Source organism: Emys orbicularis, chromosome 12 (genome assembly GCF_028017835.1).
Source record: "Emys orbicularis isolate rEmyOrb1 chromosome 12, rEmyOrb1.hap1, whole genome shotgun sequence".
Classification (NCBI taxonomy): Eukaryota; Metazoa; Chordata; order Testudines; family Emydidae; genus Emys; species Emys orbicularis.
In genome coordinates, this window is record NC_088694.1 from 32,426,388 (window position 1) to 32,442,530 (window position 16,143).

At 43.5% G+C, this 16,143-nt stretch overlaps 1 protein-coding gene across 1 annotated transcript; it reads left to right on the forward strand.

Annotated features, from left to right (window-relative positions):
- Positions 1–8,765: 8,765 nt before the first annotated feature.
- GDF5 (growth differentiation factor 5) lies at positions 8,766–11,972 on the forward strand. Its single transcript, XM_065414764.1, has 2 exons — positions 8,766–9,399; positions 11,104–11,972. The coding sequence occupies exons 1-2, from the start codon at positions 8,766–8,768 to the stop codon at positions 11,970–11,972; spliced, it is 1,503 nt and encodes a 500-aa protein (XP_065270836.1).
- The last annotated feature ends 4,171 nt before the right edge of the window (positions 11,973–16,143 follow it).

The following is a 16,143-nucleotide window of genomic DNA, read 5'->3' on the forward strand; positions in this document are numbered from 1 at the left end:
TTCAAAAAATAGAATTAGAAAAAAATTATTAGGTTAAAAACAAAATGTGCTAAAGAAGATAAGTAAATAGGTCAGCGGGCTAAAAAGCAAAATGCCTAAGCCAACTAAAAGAAAAGAAAAAACACCCAAAAACTATTTACTATAAACTAAATAACAAATAAAATTTAAAAATATTTAAAAAAAATTCAAACCATGGTCAGTGTTTGATCAGCACATACTGCACAGGCATTGGTTCCTGCAAAGAAACCAAGCCAAGCATGTGTAATGCAACAGTCACCTTGATTGACTGGTCCATCAGCCCTCACTGAGGCCATGCCAATCACAATATGCTGTTTGTGTTTTCTAACCAGTCCTTCAGCAACTGGATGGCTAGGCTGTCAGCGGCACCAGACAGCTCATCTGCATATCACACAGCAGCCTAGAACCCCTGAGTTTAAGCAATCTGCCAAGCTTTAGCCTCTCAAGTAGCTGGGATTACAGGCATGTGCCACCATGCCCGCAATATATAGTAAATGCAATACATTGTAAAATAAACTGTATACAATATAAAGGAAAAAGGTTTCTGTGTAACTTTGAAATTGTAGTGTACCCTGCATCCAACTCCCTTACATTTAAGTCTGATCAACTCAGCATAGCACTGCTGTACATAATCTGCATTTGTATAGACAATTTTTTTGTTAGTGCCGGTTATAATTTGGGGTCAGTGTGATGCTGTATGGTTGAAATACGAGCATGTATATCATTAATATTGCCACTGTTAGACAGTTGCAACAAATCCTGTAGGAAGTATGTCATGTAAGGTATCAATGGAAAAGTTACAATCCATCAAATATGATGATTCTGTTTGTATGCATGTATCATCTTTGTATCTAAAGTTATGCATATTGACTATGTACCAATATTTCAAATGTGTTTGCTCCTAGGGTAACACGCACAAAGTAGTTTACATCCAGTCTAACCCGCACATTGTGAATGGACCATTCAAGTTGGTGGCCCATTAAAGAACACAATGGGCCATAGAAGAAGCTCGTCCCCACCTGGTGAGCCTTCCTGTGAATATGGCTTTAGCCAGAATATGGGTAATGGCTGCTTCTATGAGTCATCAAAGCATGCAAGGGCATGTGACTTGCTCATGTGACCCTGGACTCTGTCTTGTGCTTGTAATTTCCTACAAACTAAGACTTAAGGGAGAAGACATAAAAAGACCCTGGAAGCATCTCCATTTTGCCTTTTTCCTGCTCTAATCTCTGGACTATGGACTTACACTAAAAGGAGCGTTCCAATCAGTGGTCTGAGGACCTTCCAATCTTTTGGAAGTTACCAGAGACTTTGCAAGGCAGCAGTCTGTAACATCACTGCTACAAACCTAATTCAAGAACGTTGCAATTATTGTATGTATATAACTTCCTTAACCATTTTAACTCTCGCCTCTTTCTTTTCTCTTATAAATAAACCTTTAGATATTAGATACTAAAGGATTGGCAACAGTGTGATTATTGGGTAAGATCTGAGTTATATATTGACCTGGCTATATGACTGATCTCTTGGGATTAGAAGGACCCTTTGTTTGATGAAATTGGTTTTAAATAACCGCTCATCATTAAGTCTAGTGTCTGGGTGGTGAAACAAGGGCTGGGATGGCTAAGGGGACTGTTGTTTGGATTTCTTGTTAATCAGTGTGGTGAGACAGATGTTTACTTTTGTTGCTGGTTTAGTGTACCTGATGGTAGAATAACCACCAGTCTGGGGTGTGTCTGCCCTTTTTCTCAGCAGTTCGTCCTGAGTTTGGCATCCTCAGCTGTGACCCACTGAGGCATGCTGCCAATCAGTGACACTGCATCCTAACTAAGGCACATGTTATTCAAAACAAGTTTGTTCAGTCAGATTACCAATATTGAATTCTGACAGCAATATCTGATAACCTGCTGAATGGACAGTAACCAATATATCTGAAAAACAGCATCTACAAAAACAATTAATCAGCATCAACTACTGGTGTATCCCAAATGGTGACAACCAGCAGTAAGGGTAACCTATAATATGAATGGACAGTACTGTGTAGTAACTAATTATAAAAGATTTATATATAAAGGTCCTATTTGTAATGTCACTACTCCAAAGTTCTGTTTTACCCCTCAGATACATAGGCATTATTACAGTGTGTTTCACAGTGCTATCACAGTATTTCAGAACAACTCTAAAACTACACTTCTCAGCTAAAGTCCCGAACCTAACATTCCCCCAGGCCCACTATATGAACCTAAAAACAATTGAAATAAAAAACCTGTCAAAAGGTTGTATGAGGGAATGTGCAAACCATTGAACACATGGGACATGAATGCATGGATGGTTAAAGCAAAATGGCCAAGAAACAGTGTTTAGGCCCCCAGGTCATCTTATGCTTTTCTGAAATGATGGGTAAACATCCTCCCCATAAAAAGACAAAAAGCAGGGGAATATAGTAGTGAGAGAAAGTCTGGAGCACTGGGCCTTGTGCAAGATCTGAGGCCTGAATGAAAGGCTGTGAACCAAAGTCAAGCCATGTATTAAAGCAGACACTTACAAATTCACTGTCCCCAGCCCCCATTCAGAGGCACCAATCTGCAGGATGAAATCCCTAGTAAAGTTTGGGCTATGTAGTACTAGTGTGCTGCAAAGGATCCCCTTTATTTCCCCAAATGCACCCACATGTGGGAATTTAGTGCACCTTTTGGGGTGTCTTGTTGTGCAGAAGGTCTGTTAAAGGGGCTGTGAGTGTGGAGAACAGGGATATAAATTGCCAATAGTAACAAGTCAGCTCCAACAAAGATTTCACTTGTTGCTTAGTGGTGGGGACTGGCGAGTCTACCTTGTCTAACAGCGGCTTGTTTCTCCGTTCCCCAGAGTGTCTCCCAGGTATTTTGTCTCTGCACATCCAATACATCATTTGGCAGGGTTGGTGGTGAGGCCTGCTTCCCTGAGGGATTGGAATACTGCTCTGACCCCCTGGAGATGCTCTGCCCAGGTATGTGTATAAATCACATCATCATCCAGGTAGGCCCGAGTGGGGTAGGAATATCTGACCCATAAATCTTTAAAATGTTGCTGGGATTGATAGAAGCCATAAGGTGTGGCAAATGCAGTCAACTCCCTGGACTCCGGAGGTAAGGGGATTTGCCAATAATCCTTAGTCCTTAGTAAGGTCCAACATCGTTATGGATTGGGCCTTCCCCAGTCCATCTAGCACAGGAGTTCTCAACCAGGTGTCCGAGGCCCCCTGGGAGGCCCCCAAGCAGGTTTCAGGGGGTCCGCCAAGCAGGGCTGGCATTAGACTCACTAGAGCCCAGCCCAGGTCAGAAAGCCAAAGCCCCGCCGCCCTGAGCCCTGCCACCTGGGACTGAAGCCGAAGACTGAACAACTTAGTTTCGCGGGACCCCTCTAGCGTAGGGCCTGAGGCAATTGCCCTGCTTTCTGCCCCCAGTGCTGGCCCTGGCTTTTATACGGGGTGCTGGAACAATTTGTACAGTGGGGGTGCTGAGAGCCATTGAACCAAACTGTAAACCCTGTACATGATGGAAAAAACTTCAAGCCAGGGGGTGCAGCTGCACCCCCAGTTCCAGCAACTATGCTTTTATATGCAGAAAAATAGTTGTGGCACAGGTGGGCCATGGAGTTGTTATAGCATGTTTGGGGGGGCTTCAGAAAGAAAAAGGCTGAGAACCCCTGATCTAGCATCTCATCAATCCTAGGCATAGGGTACATATCAAATTCAGATACTCTGTTTTCTTTGCGGTAGTCAATACAAAACTGAATACTGTAGTCTGGTTTTGGGAGCAGCATGATTTGACCAGACCGTTCACTGTGGGATAACTCAATTACCCGCAGTTGGCGCATGCTCTATAGTTCTTTTTTTTACAGTGTCCCTTAGCCACTGTTATCCAGAAGTGGCCCTTCTGGGTTTAAGATGAATGTGGTGGGTGCAGGGTGTTCCCCCGAGATACAGGGAGTCACACCTGTGCCCTTAGTTTACTGCAAGAGGGTTAGTCACTGCGTATCTCAAAGGCAGTTTGTGTTATAGTTCTCTTGGAATCCAGCCATTAAGGCCATGAGGCAGCGTGCCTCAGTTTCCCCCTCACCCAGCAAACTAGGTTTGTTATGGTTTCTCCGCTGTAGTTAGCTTTAAGTCTCTTTACAGGTATTAATTGAAAAGTAGCATTATCATAAGGTTTAACATCCGTGTCAAAATTCTTATCCCCAAAACTTAACATTAATACCAAAAATTTTATCACAGATGTGTGTTTACAAGTATCTTTATGATACCACGTCCTCTGTTCAAATAGTGTAGTTTGAAGTTAGTTTGTTCATTACCCATGGTGTCCTTTGACACTCCCCCATGTAATCAGTCACTGGCTTTTCTTTCCCTCCAGTGTTCCCCTCTGTGTGGGCTCTTAATTTAATCATGTTTCTGGAATTTTGGTATCTCAGGGTCTGGCAAGATAAGTGTCCAGGGGGATCCTACACATCAGCTGGCCCTTTGGGGAGCGGTCTCCCAACCCCAGGACTGTACATATGCAGAGAATCCAGCTCCCCTTTTGGGGTTACCTGGTGTTTCCCCCTCCCAGCACTGAGTCCTTCCCTGCCCCCTAGAGGGCTGTGACCTGTGCTCTCTGGGCTAGGTGTGTTTACCCTTTAATCAGATGCACCTTTTCCCAGCTGCTTTTCCATAACTGCTTCCTGTCTCTCACCAGCCTGGGGGAAAACACCCCTTCTCTGTCAGTTGGGTCATTTGTGTTCTCACAAACTACCACCTGGCAATTTCCTGGTCTCAACTCTTCTGCTGTCCCAGGCGTTGGAGTTGCATCTTGATGTAGAGACCGTTACTTTCCAAAAACTTATCAGAAATAGCATCCTGAAAAACTGGGACCTGGATTGGGGTACCATCAGGTCTGTCCCTAGCCATTTGGGTGCCCTACGCAGCCCCCCAGGCCTCCCTCCCCACAGGGTCTGGGAGGCAGGAGCTGTGGGGGGGGCACTTTTGCGGGCCCAGAGTGGCCCAGGGGATTAGCGGGGGGGCCGGGAGCAGCCCACTCTGCTTCCCTCACCCAAGCCCCAGCCATGTCGCTCGGGGAAGGGGGCTTGGGAGAAGGGATCCCCCCCTGCACTCACTGGCAGCGGTGGGAAGTGGAGCAACCTGGCCCCAGCCAGCTGTACTCTGCCAGCTCCCAGCCGCTGGTGAGTGCGGGGGCCGGGGAGGTTGGGGAAAGGACCCCCCCCCCCGCACTCGCCGGCGGCGGGAAGCGGAGAGACACGGCCCCAGCCAGTTCTACTCCGCCAGCTCCCAGCCGCTGGTGAGTGCGGGGGCCGGGGAGGTTGGCAAAAGGACCCCCCCGCGCACTCGCCGGCGGCGGGAAGCAGAGAGACACGGCCCCAGCCAGCTCTACTCCTCCAGCTCCCAGCCACAGGGCTCCACTTCCCGCCACTGGTGAGTCAGGGGGGCGGGGGAGAACCTTTCCCTAACCCCTCCCCCCCCCAGCGACACATCCACAGTCTTTACATCTTTATCCCATAGACACTGCTTTACATCAGCCTTACATATGCTTAGGAAATGCTCTTGAGCAACAAGATCAAGCATTACTTCAAAACTTGCCACCTCTTTACTCCTCACCCATTTTCCCAACAAATCTTTCATTTTGTTTACATATTCCCCATTACTCACGCCAATATCCCTCTTAAGATTCCTAAATTTAACCCTATATGTTTCAGGGGTAATCTGAAACTTCGCAAAACAGGAACTCTCTTATCAGGGATTTCATGTATTACACACAGCCGTTCAAAGGTAGTCAGATATTCAGCAATATCGTCCTCCTCGCTGTATGCAGGACATAAGTGTTCCCATTTGTGGGTTTTGGAGTGATGGGAGTCGTTGGGTCGAGGGCCTCTGGTTCTGCTTCTGCTTCTCTAGCAAGTCCTGCTGGTGTTTTCTCTCTCTCTCTCTTTTTCTTTCTTCCATAGCCCTTCTGTGTGCAGCCTCCTCTTCTTTGGGCCTCATTTCTGCCTGCCCCATTTGAAACTTGCAGTCCTTTGCCTTCTCTGCCGCTTCCAATCTGGCCAGCTAATTTTGTAGCTGCTTCACTGGTAGTCATTTTTCTGCTTTCTTGTGCTTATTTCCCTCACCCAAAATAAACAAACAGAAAATAACAAAACTGTGACCTCCTCCTAACTGTCCTTAGCCACTGCACTTAAGACTCACTTAAAATCACAAATATCAGTGCTTAAAGTGTGAACTCCACTTGGGGTAACAAGCTGTACATACACCCTGCTCGCTGCGCCACTGTGATGTTCCCCCGGTGTTATCTGGACTAGTGATCTGCTAGGTCACTCCAATCCCTGACTCTGGGGGCCAGCCTTACCCTGCTCCGCTGTGAGAACCCCCACTCCTGGGCTATTCACACACAGCCCCTGGCATGTAAACTGCTTGGATTATGCAACGGAATGACACTAACCAATATCTCTGGTCCCAGACACAACCCTAGGAACCTCCATCTTGCAATGTCCAGTTATGCCTGCTGGACGCTGCAAGGTTATATGAGTTTGTCAATTTAACAAAGAAATTGATATGTACCAGGCTTGTTATCCCAAGGGGAGTCTCTGACACACTTCAAACCAAACGCACTGCTTCAGGTAGAATAAACAAACAAATTTATTAACTACAAAAGATAGATTTTAAGTGATTATAAGTCAAAGCACAACAAGGCAGATTTGATCAAATGAAATAAAAGCAAAACGCATTCTAAGCTGATCTTAACACTTTCAGTGCCCTTACAAACTTTGATGCTTCTCACCACAGGCTGGCTGGTTGCCCTTCAGCCAGGCTCTCCCCTTTGATCAGCGCTTCAGTCGCTTGGTGTTGGTGTCTGTAGATGTAGGTGGAAGAGAGAGGAAGAGCATGGCAAACATCTCTCCCTTTTATCATGTTCTTTCTTCCCTTTTGGCTTTGCCCCTCCCCCCCCCCCAGGGTCAGGTGAGCATTACCTCATCGCAGTCCCAAACTGGCCAAGGGAAGGGGGGGTGACTCACTCGAGAGTCCAACAGATCCTTTGTTGCTGCCTAGGCCAGTGTCCTTTGTTCCTGTGAGGCTGGGCTGGGTTTGTCCCATACATGCCCTGATGAGGTGTGAACTGGAGAGTTTTGCCTGGGCTTGTTTTAAGCCATGAGGACACATTTTCATCCTCATAACTATATACATGAAATTACAACCTATAACATTACTATAACAACAATGCTCAGTGCATCATGAGCCTTCGAAAACACCCGACATGACAAACTTTGCATTGGATACCACACAATCATATTATAAGGATGAACATGGGGGTGCAGGGTGTTTCCCCCAAGATACAGGGTGTCACAGCTACCTACGCCAACAGGAGGGCTTCTTCCATCAAAATAGCCCTGTCTACACTGGAGGTTAGGTCAGTATAACTATGTGGCTCAGGGGTTTTTCCACACCCCTGAGCGATTTAGTTATACCAACATAACTTGCTAGTGTAAACCAAGCCTGTGACTGGGAGTTTTAGAATCATGTCTCTCTGGCTCCCTCAGTGCCTTAGGTTGACAGAAACTCTATTTTCCTGCAGGGGACACTGCTGCTTAATTCTGGACAGAATCCGAACTGATAGGTAAGCTCTACAGTCAGGGAACATTACAGAAATGGGGAAATCTGGAGAGGCATGAAAATGCTGTCTACAAAACAGGGAAACATTCCCTCTGTATTTCATGAGGCTTCAGTTCATTTGTTCAAGTGTTTGCATCAAACTGAAATTAACTTTATTTTCTAAAAGTGTAACAATAAATGGCTTCAAAATATGTTCATTGTGTGAATGGATGCATATGACGTTGTTAGCAAAGTCCTTCAGTTACCAAACGAAAAAGCGACTTCACTGTTGCAATTATCAGGAAAAGATTCCAAGTCCAGAACTGTTTGAAATATGTCGTATGAATCATAAGATATTTGAATGTATTTATTCCAATAGATTCTGTACAAGATTCATACTGTTAGTTTGTACTTTGTTCTGTTTAAATGTGAAGTTCATCTAAGGCTAATGTAAAGGTCGTATTGCCACTTTAAAAGGCATCCTCTGGAGTTTTGATCGTACAGAGTTGTTTCACATGAAGCAGAGTATGACTCATGCTAATGGAAAGGGTAAAGAAGATTTTTTTTAAAGAAATATATCGCAGTTAAATTAGTTTAGACAGCATGACATCAGAGAGTAATTAAATAGGTTTTTGTTGGAATTCCGTTTCCAATTCCTGAGTTCAGGTTTGTAAAAAATTTCTAAGCACCTGCAGGTCTCTGTGTGTGAAATATTTTCACTGGAAAGGATTCAAAACTTAAAAAAAAAAAAAGAAAGAAAAAGAAACTTGTAACACAGAGGCAGCATTACGCCATTCTTCCTTCTTGGAAAAAAACCCCTTCAGATTTAAACAAGACTCCTTCAAGCTTTCAGTCAGTTTTACAGAAGAAAAAGGGGTGGTAAACCTTCTCTTTTCAAGAACAAGTTCTTTTTAGCTGCTAACTGAGGCCAGGAGAAGATTAGATCTGAATAAATGAGCATTTCCACTATGGGACTGGATACAAATGTTAAACAAACAGATTTAAAGTGTTTTAAGCTTAAAAGAAAACTATTCCTGCTGACTTCAATTTTTAATTTCTTTCATGTTTTCTTATGCCAAACTGGAGGAACCTTTTCTGATTTTTTCTTTAGTGGCATTCAAAGGAAGACCAGAGGATGAAAATCTTGCACTTTCTCACTTTATTGCTTTGGCACTTGACTTGGTTTTACCTGGTTCTAGTTTCTGTAGTGTTGAGTAATTCCGAAGCAGGTCAGAGTAATCCAGGATCCAAGTTAGGATTGTTAAAAGCAGAAGGAAAAGAGACAAATCCCTCGCCAAGGGCAGGTACCTTTAGGACTGGAAACCATGGATATAGTGCTGGGACCTTAAAGGCGAGAGCTAAAAGCAATACTGTTCAAGCAGCAGCTCTCTTGGCAAAGAATAATGAATCAAAGAAGAGTCTCTCTAGAGAAGGGACCACAGACACAAAGGTAGGGCAGTCCCCAAACAGACAATCTGGAGTAAGGACAGTGACCCCAAAGGTTCAGAACCTTGGCAGCAAAGCCTCGCTCAGAAAAACTGGCACAGGCAATACTGATGCCAGTTCTTACAAAACCAAAAAGACTAAAGAGCCTGTAACACAAAGGGAACCTAAAGAGACTTTCAAACACCCCCCTATAACGCCACATGAATACATGCTCTCCCTCTACAGGACTCTCTCGGATGCAGAAAGAAAAGGCATTAATGGAAGTGTAAAACTGGAGACTGGGCTTGCCAATACAATAACAAGCTTTATAGATAAAGGACAAGGTAAGAAAGGAACTACAGCATTTATGAGTGTGAGTGTGTGTGCATGACATTGATATGTGTGTGATGCATGTCTGCATGTATTGTTAATTGAAAAATAATGCTCATTAAAAATAGCTTGACTGATTCGAATGTAATCAGAATCATGTAACTTATAGGCAGTTTTTGTCTTTTCAGTTTAAGCTTAGAAGATTCTTCTGGCAGCAGGACATAGTATTTGTACGCTAGTTAAGCAAAACATTTAGGGACATATTTTCAAAGGCTTTTTGATGCCTGAAGATGCAGATAGGTGCCTAATGGGATTTTCAAAAGCACTGGGGCACCTAACTCCTATTGAAATGAATGGCTGTTAGATGCCTAGGTGATTCTGAAAACCCACTGACTGCCTATCTGCATGTTTAGGTGCCTAAACACCTTTGAAAATATGACTTGGAAGCTTTTTTCATACTTAAACTACAGTAGTTGGTAAAATACCATTTTATTTCTTGTTAGCCATATGTCTCCAGGCATATGGCGCTGTAAAGACAGTGCTATTTCTGTGCTTTTCCAGGAGCAAAACAGTGCTTCTTTGTGAAAATGCTGGCCTCTTCCAGGGGAGACCTGAGACTCTGTGGCATGAGTTTCTGATTGTGGAAAATTTTGAGAAAATTGAGCTAGCCTAGTGCACCCCTTCCTCCAATAAATGAACATGCTTCATTTCCTGTTCATCGCGTAGCTTCTTATTGGTGAGATGGACAGTGTCACAGATCAGGTGTTCACCTGACTGCTCAAGTAGGGCAATTGGAGCCTAATGCTGCTCTCCGTGATGTTAGGATGCATTTTTTCAGGGATTTCAGTGAGCATTGATGGTGCCCATGGAGAGCAGCTCCTGGGAATGCTATGGATGAGGGAGCAATGATGAGGCTGTCACCTGACAATCCAGTCTAGAGTGGGGACACAGAAGGCATTTAATGATCACAATTTGGCTGCTGTAGAGAAATGGAATGCTGTTCAGCAGAGCTGCATTTCAGATGAAATACTTGATTCTCCTTTGGAAGGCAATGTCAATGTAACATGCTGAATTTAAATAGCCATGTTTCTTAATAATGTTTCTTATGAACCTTACCAGGCAATGGTTCTGGGGGTTATATTTTTTGCTCCATCAGAATAAGTTGTGAGCCTTGTGTAGTTAATAAAGCAGTTGTCCTGGTGCCTGGCAGTTCCTGGAGGATTTGGGTTTTAAAGGACAAATTAACCATTGTACTGTCTATTGGTGAAACTCACCTCTGTACAGGGGGCCAGCATGAGGTCCAGGGACCACTTAAGCCCCACTTCAGTCCTATTTCAAGAATGTAAGTGGTGGCTATGCACTGTGAAGGCTCACACTTGAAGGAGGAATCTCTGCCAGTTGGCTAATTGATACTTTGGGGCCAGAAAACACACACAGGTGAGATGACATTTCTTTGGCTGAAACAAGAAGAGTTCAGAATGCCATTTCACTACTGAGTCATTAAGCTCCTCTGAGTCTCAGCTCAGAACAGATTTTCATGACTGCGTCAGTATTGGTTAAAAGGCTCTTTATTATGACTTCCAAGACTGTGGGCTAATAGCGAGTGACCTTGTGAGTTTATGAGCAAACTTCAGAAGTAACAGGAGGAATTTTAGAGCTAATACTCATTCTTGTTTACAATAAACTTAAAAGTATGTGTGGTTTTTGTTTTGTTTTAGATGACCGAGCTCCAGCCATAAGAAAACAAAAATATGTTTTTGACATCAGTGCATTAGAAAAAGATGGTTTGTTGGGGGCAGAGCTGCGGATATTAAGGAAAAAGCCCTCTGAGACCTGGAAGCCTCATTCTCCTGGGAAAACTTCCCAAGTGAAATTGTTCAGTTGCCCCACAAACAGACAAGCAGCAACTCTCCTGGACTCTCGCACTGTCAGCATTGCAGATACACCAAAATGGGAAGTATTTGACATTTGGAAACTTTTTAGGAATTTTAAAAACTCCGTTAACTTGTGTTTCGAACTCGAAGCTTTTGATAGGGGGAGAGCTATTGATCTAAGGAGTATGGGATTGAATAGAACAGGGAGGCAGGTCAATGAAAAGGCTCTCTTCTTGGTATTTGGGAGGACAAAAAAAAGGGACCTGTTTTTCAATGAAATCAAGGCGAGATCAGGTCAAGATGACAAAACTGTTTATGAATACTTATTCAATCAGCGGAGGAAGAGAAGAGCTCCTCTAGCAACGAGGCAGGGGAAGAGGCCCAACAAGAACCTGAAGGCAAGGTGTAGTAAAAAAGCTCTCCATGTGAATTTTAAGGATATGGGCTGGGATGACTGGATAATAGCCCCTCTGGAATATGAAGCTTATCACTGTGAAGGGCTTTGTGAATTTCCTCTTCGATCTCACTTAGAACCCACCAATCACGCAGTTATCCAAACGTTAATGAACTCAATGGACCCAGAATCTACTCCTCCAACTTGCTGTGTTCCAACCAGACTGAGTCCTATTAGCATTCTCTTTATAGACTCTGCAAATAACGTGGTCTACAAACAATATGAAGACATGGTAGTGGAGTCATGTGGTTGTAGGTAGCAGCACAATCCCTCACATTAATACATTAACAAAGATACTTACAAAAATTGACAAGAACCTCTTCTCAAACAAGAGTAACTAATCCTTTTAGCCCTAGCACAAGTATGTTTACAACAACGGTAATAAGAAACAATCTGCTAAAATCTCACTGTGTCTGTGTGTCTCTTAGTGGTAGACACATTTTAGCAGTAGTTCAATACTGTCACACTCCAAAGTTAGCCCAGAATGGGGCTTTGAGTAAAGAATTCCATAATCATAAGAGAATTGTTCTCACTAAAGATCACTTCCAAGGAAATTAAAATTCCATACCACAAAAAGCTCTGCTGTTTTAATCCCTAAGGATATTGTTAAATGTAAAGTCAACAAGCAGCATATACACCTCTTAAAAAACATTACTGTTCCTTTAAATGTTGTTCTTAAGACAAGTCTGAGTCCCACTTCCAATATCTTCCTCACCATGTCCATTAGGAAATGTGTGAAGAGAATACTAATGTCTGTAAGAGAAAGTAATGTCCCTAAACACTCAGAGTTTGGTGTAAATAGTTACACTGTAAGATGAACTTTTCCAATTAGCTCTTAAAATGATGTGTATATGAAAAAAAATCATTAAATATAATATGTTGATTTAGTATTCGATTGTACATGGAGCTAGATAAATGCGGAAGCATATTTGTTTCAATGTATGTTTTGTTCCAAGCTTCATCTCTTTCTTAACTATTCACCCTATCCACTGATATGTTGCAAGTTGTATTACTCTGTATAAGGTTCAAGCTGTTCTCAAGTGCTCGTAGTAAAATTACTCAGTAACAGCATAAAATGTAATAAATTATTGACACAGTGCTGTGGTGTAGCTAGCTCTCTTAATCTGCACAATTATAATTTTACTAACATCATTTGCTTTGAATCCTGTACAATAAATACAATGGAAAGGGAGCTGTCAGTAAGGCAGGGTGCTAACGGTGTCGATCCCATGTTTGTGTGCGTACCTTTGATTGCCTCCAGTTGCACTTATTCACTGTGGAAGTATCAGAAGAACTATTTGCTGAGAGAATGCAGGATGGTAGGGTGTGGGGTAAAGGGTTTATTAGGCTGAGTGTGGGATGAGAGTGGTGATTGCAAATGAGTGCCCCTAACCTTTACTGCACTGTATTGTGTGCATGCTGCATCTATTTTAGAAATATTTTAAGGTATGAATTTGTCTTGGGACTATTTTTTGTATCCCTCCACTGTGGGTCAACGGTGTGAGGAGCCCCACTCTGTCCACCTCGCCCCATGTGCTGCAGTGGGGTGGGGCAGTTGGCACAGAAGCTGACTTCTGCTGGCTTTATGCCGGAGGGGTGCCACCCCTCTGGTGAAACACAGTGAGACGCCAGCTCTGTTGTGCTGCCTGTGCAACTCAAAGGTGCCTGATCATAATGGAGAATCTGGCAATTATATTTTTAGATCTAGAAAAATGATTGTAGGTAACTTCCCAATGTATGATCCCTTTCCAATGGTATAAAGCTTCTACCTGCAGGACTGAATATGACCTATCCTGGGCCTTGTGCCAGGGTGATTTTTTTTTTTTTTACAGGGCTGGGGGAGATGAGAATTCTGCGTTTGGGGACTAAAGGGGGAAGCATCACTCGACAGCAGGTTGATATACATTTTAAAGTGACGGCTGCCTGAAGCTGCTCAGGGCTTTGTAATACCGTATTAGAATAAGTCCTGGGGAGATGGATCAATGAGCAGGTGAGGTAGTTAAACATGCATGGCTCTGCAGTTTATCCCATAGTTCTGAAATCTGCCTCATGGTTATCACCCACACACAAGTGCTATATATTCAAGTAGCTATTAGAAAAGGAAAAATGCCATTGTTCTGTGTATGCTGTGTAAACAGGCTCGCTGAACTTACATAAGGATTTTTTGTACTGATCCGTACATTGGTTTGTCAAAAAAAAAAAAAAAAAAAAAAGGCATTCCCCCATCCCTTGGACTGAAACCAACACAACCTTTCCTGAAGGTAGAAAAATTTGGTGAAGTTTCTTATTCTGTTTGATGGAGGTTGTTGACCACTCTTGAAGCCTGGGGCAGGGCAGGAAGCAGAAGGAACTCAGTACCATAGCGAAAACCACTCTGAGGAGATTTGCAACCCAATTATGTAGCTCAAAGAACCACAGAGTCATGTACTTCAGACATGAGCAAGACCAGCTTGTCTTTCCAGCCATTTGTAGGGAAAATATGGCCTAATTTCCCCCTTTCTTAATTTCATCTCACAGATACTAATGCAGATAATTTGGATAAGCAACTGCTGGGAACTTCTTCAGACCAAACCTCTGAGCTTTACTCATCACTACGGGCTTGTCTACACTACCACACGGGGTCGATCTAAGATATGCAACTTCAGCTACTGAAGTCGACGTACTTAAATCTACTTACCGCGGTGTCTTCACTGCGGTAAATTGACAGCTGGCATTCTCCCGTTGACTCTGCTTGCGCTTCTCGTTCTGGTGAAGTACCGGAGTCGATGGGAGAGTGCTCAGCGGTCGATTTATCGCGTCTATACTAGCCACGATAAATCGTCCCCCGCTGGATCGATCGCTCGTCCCCCGCTGGATCGATCGCTGCCCGCCAATCCGGAGGGTAAAGTAGATAAGCCCCACCTTTCACTACAAAGCTGGAACTTTTAGGTGAAATTACAAAGAGATTTGCCAAGAATTCCAAGGACCATAGATTACAGGCTCTTTCTCACATGTCCAGTTACTACCGCCTATCCACCTACCTTCACTGCCTGATCCCACACTGCCTCAACCCTTTGTGAAAAGTGTCTGCCCCAAATGTACTTTTGTCACTAATGCTGCATCAGAAGGCAAGAAGAAGAAACATTATACCAGGGAGCATGGCAGCAGGAGACATGATGGCTGGAAGCATGACAATAGGAGAGAGACATGGAGGATTTGTTTGTGATGCCCTACTACAATTCTACCTGATTCCATCTCTTTCTGCCAATCCCGCTGCTGTCATTCTTACTGCCATACTTCTTAATGCTGTGCCTCCTACGGCAGCATTCTCCTGTCATGCCTCCTGCCACCATTCTGCATACTGCCATACCTCTGCACATGACAGATAATGGCATAGAGAGTACATTTATAAAGTTTGCAGATGACACCAAGCTGGGAGGGGTTGCAAGTGCTTTGGAGGATAGGATTAAAATTCAAAATGATCTGGACAAACTGGAGAAATGATCTGAAGTAAATAGGATGAAATTCAATAAGGACAAATGCAAAGTACTCCATTTAGGAAGGAACAATCAGTTGCACACATACAAAATGGGAAATGACTGCCTAGGAAGGAGTACGGCGGAAAGGGATTTGGGGGTCATAGTGAATTACAAGCTAAATATAAGTCAACAGGGTAACACTGTTGCAAAAAAAGCAAAAATCATTCTGGGATGTATTAGCAGGAGTGTTATAAGCAAGACATGAGAAGTAATTCTTCCACTCTACTCCAGGCCTCAACTGGAGTATTGTGTCCAGTTCTGGGTGCTACATTTCAGGAAAGATGTGGGCAAATTGGAGAAAGTCCAGAGGACAGCAACAAAAATAATTAAAGATCTAGAAAACATGACCTGTGAGGGAAGATTGAAAAAATTTGGTTAGTTTAGTCTGGAGAAGAGAAGACTGAGAGGGGACCTGGTAACAGTTTTCAAGTACATAAAAGGTTGTTACAAGGAGGATAGGCCCAGAAACAATGGGCTTAAATTGCAGCAAGGGAGGTTTTTTGGCCTGCTAACCTCAGGGTTGTGAGTTCAATCCTTGAGGGGCCATTTAGGGATTTGGGGATTTAGTTGGGGATTGGTCCTGCTTTGAGCAGGGGGTTGGACTAGGTCCCTTCCAACCCTGATATTCTATGATTCTATGAAAACATTGGGGAAAAAATTCCTGTCAGGGTAATTAAGCACAGGAACAAACTGCCTAGGAAGGTTGTGGAATCTCCATTACTGGAGGTTTTTAAGAACAGGTTAGACAAACACATGTCAGGAATGATCTAGTTATTACTTAGTCCTGCCTTGAGTGCAGGTGACTGGACTAGATCACCTATTGAGGTCTCTTCCAGTCCCACACTTCTATGATTCTATGATTTCTTGCTGCCACACCTCCTGTTACCATATCTCTCTTTTACTGTCATGTGC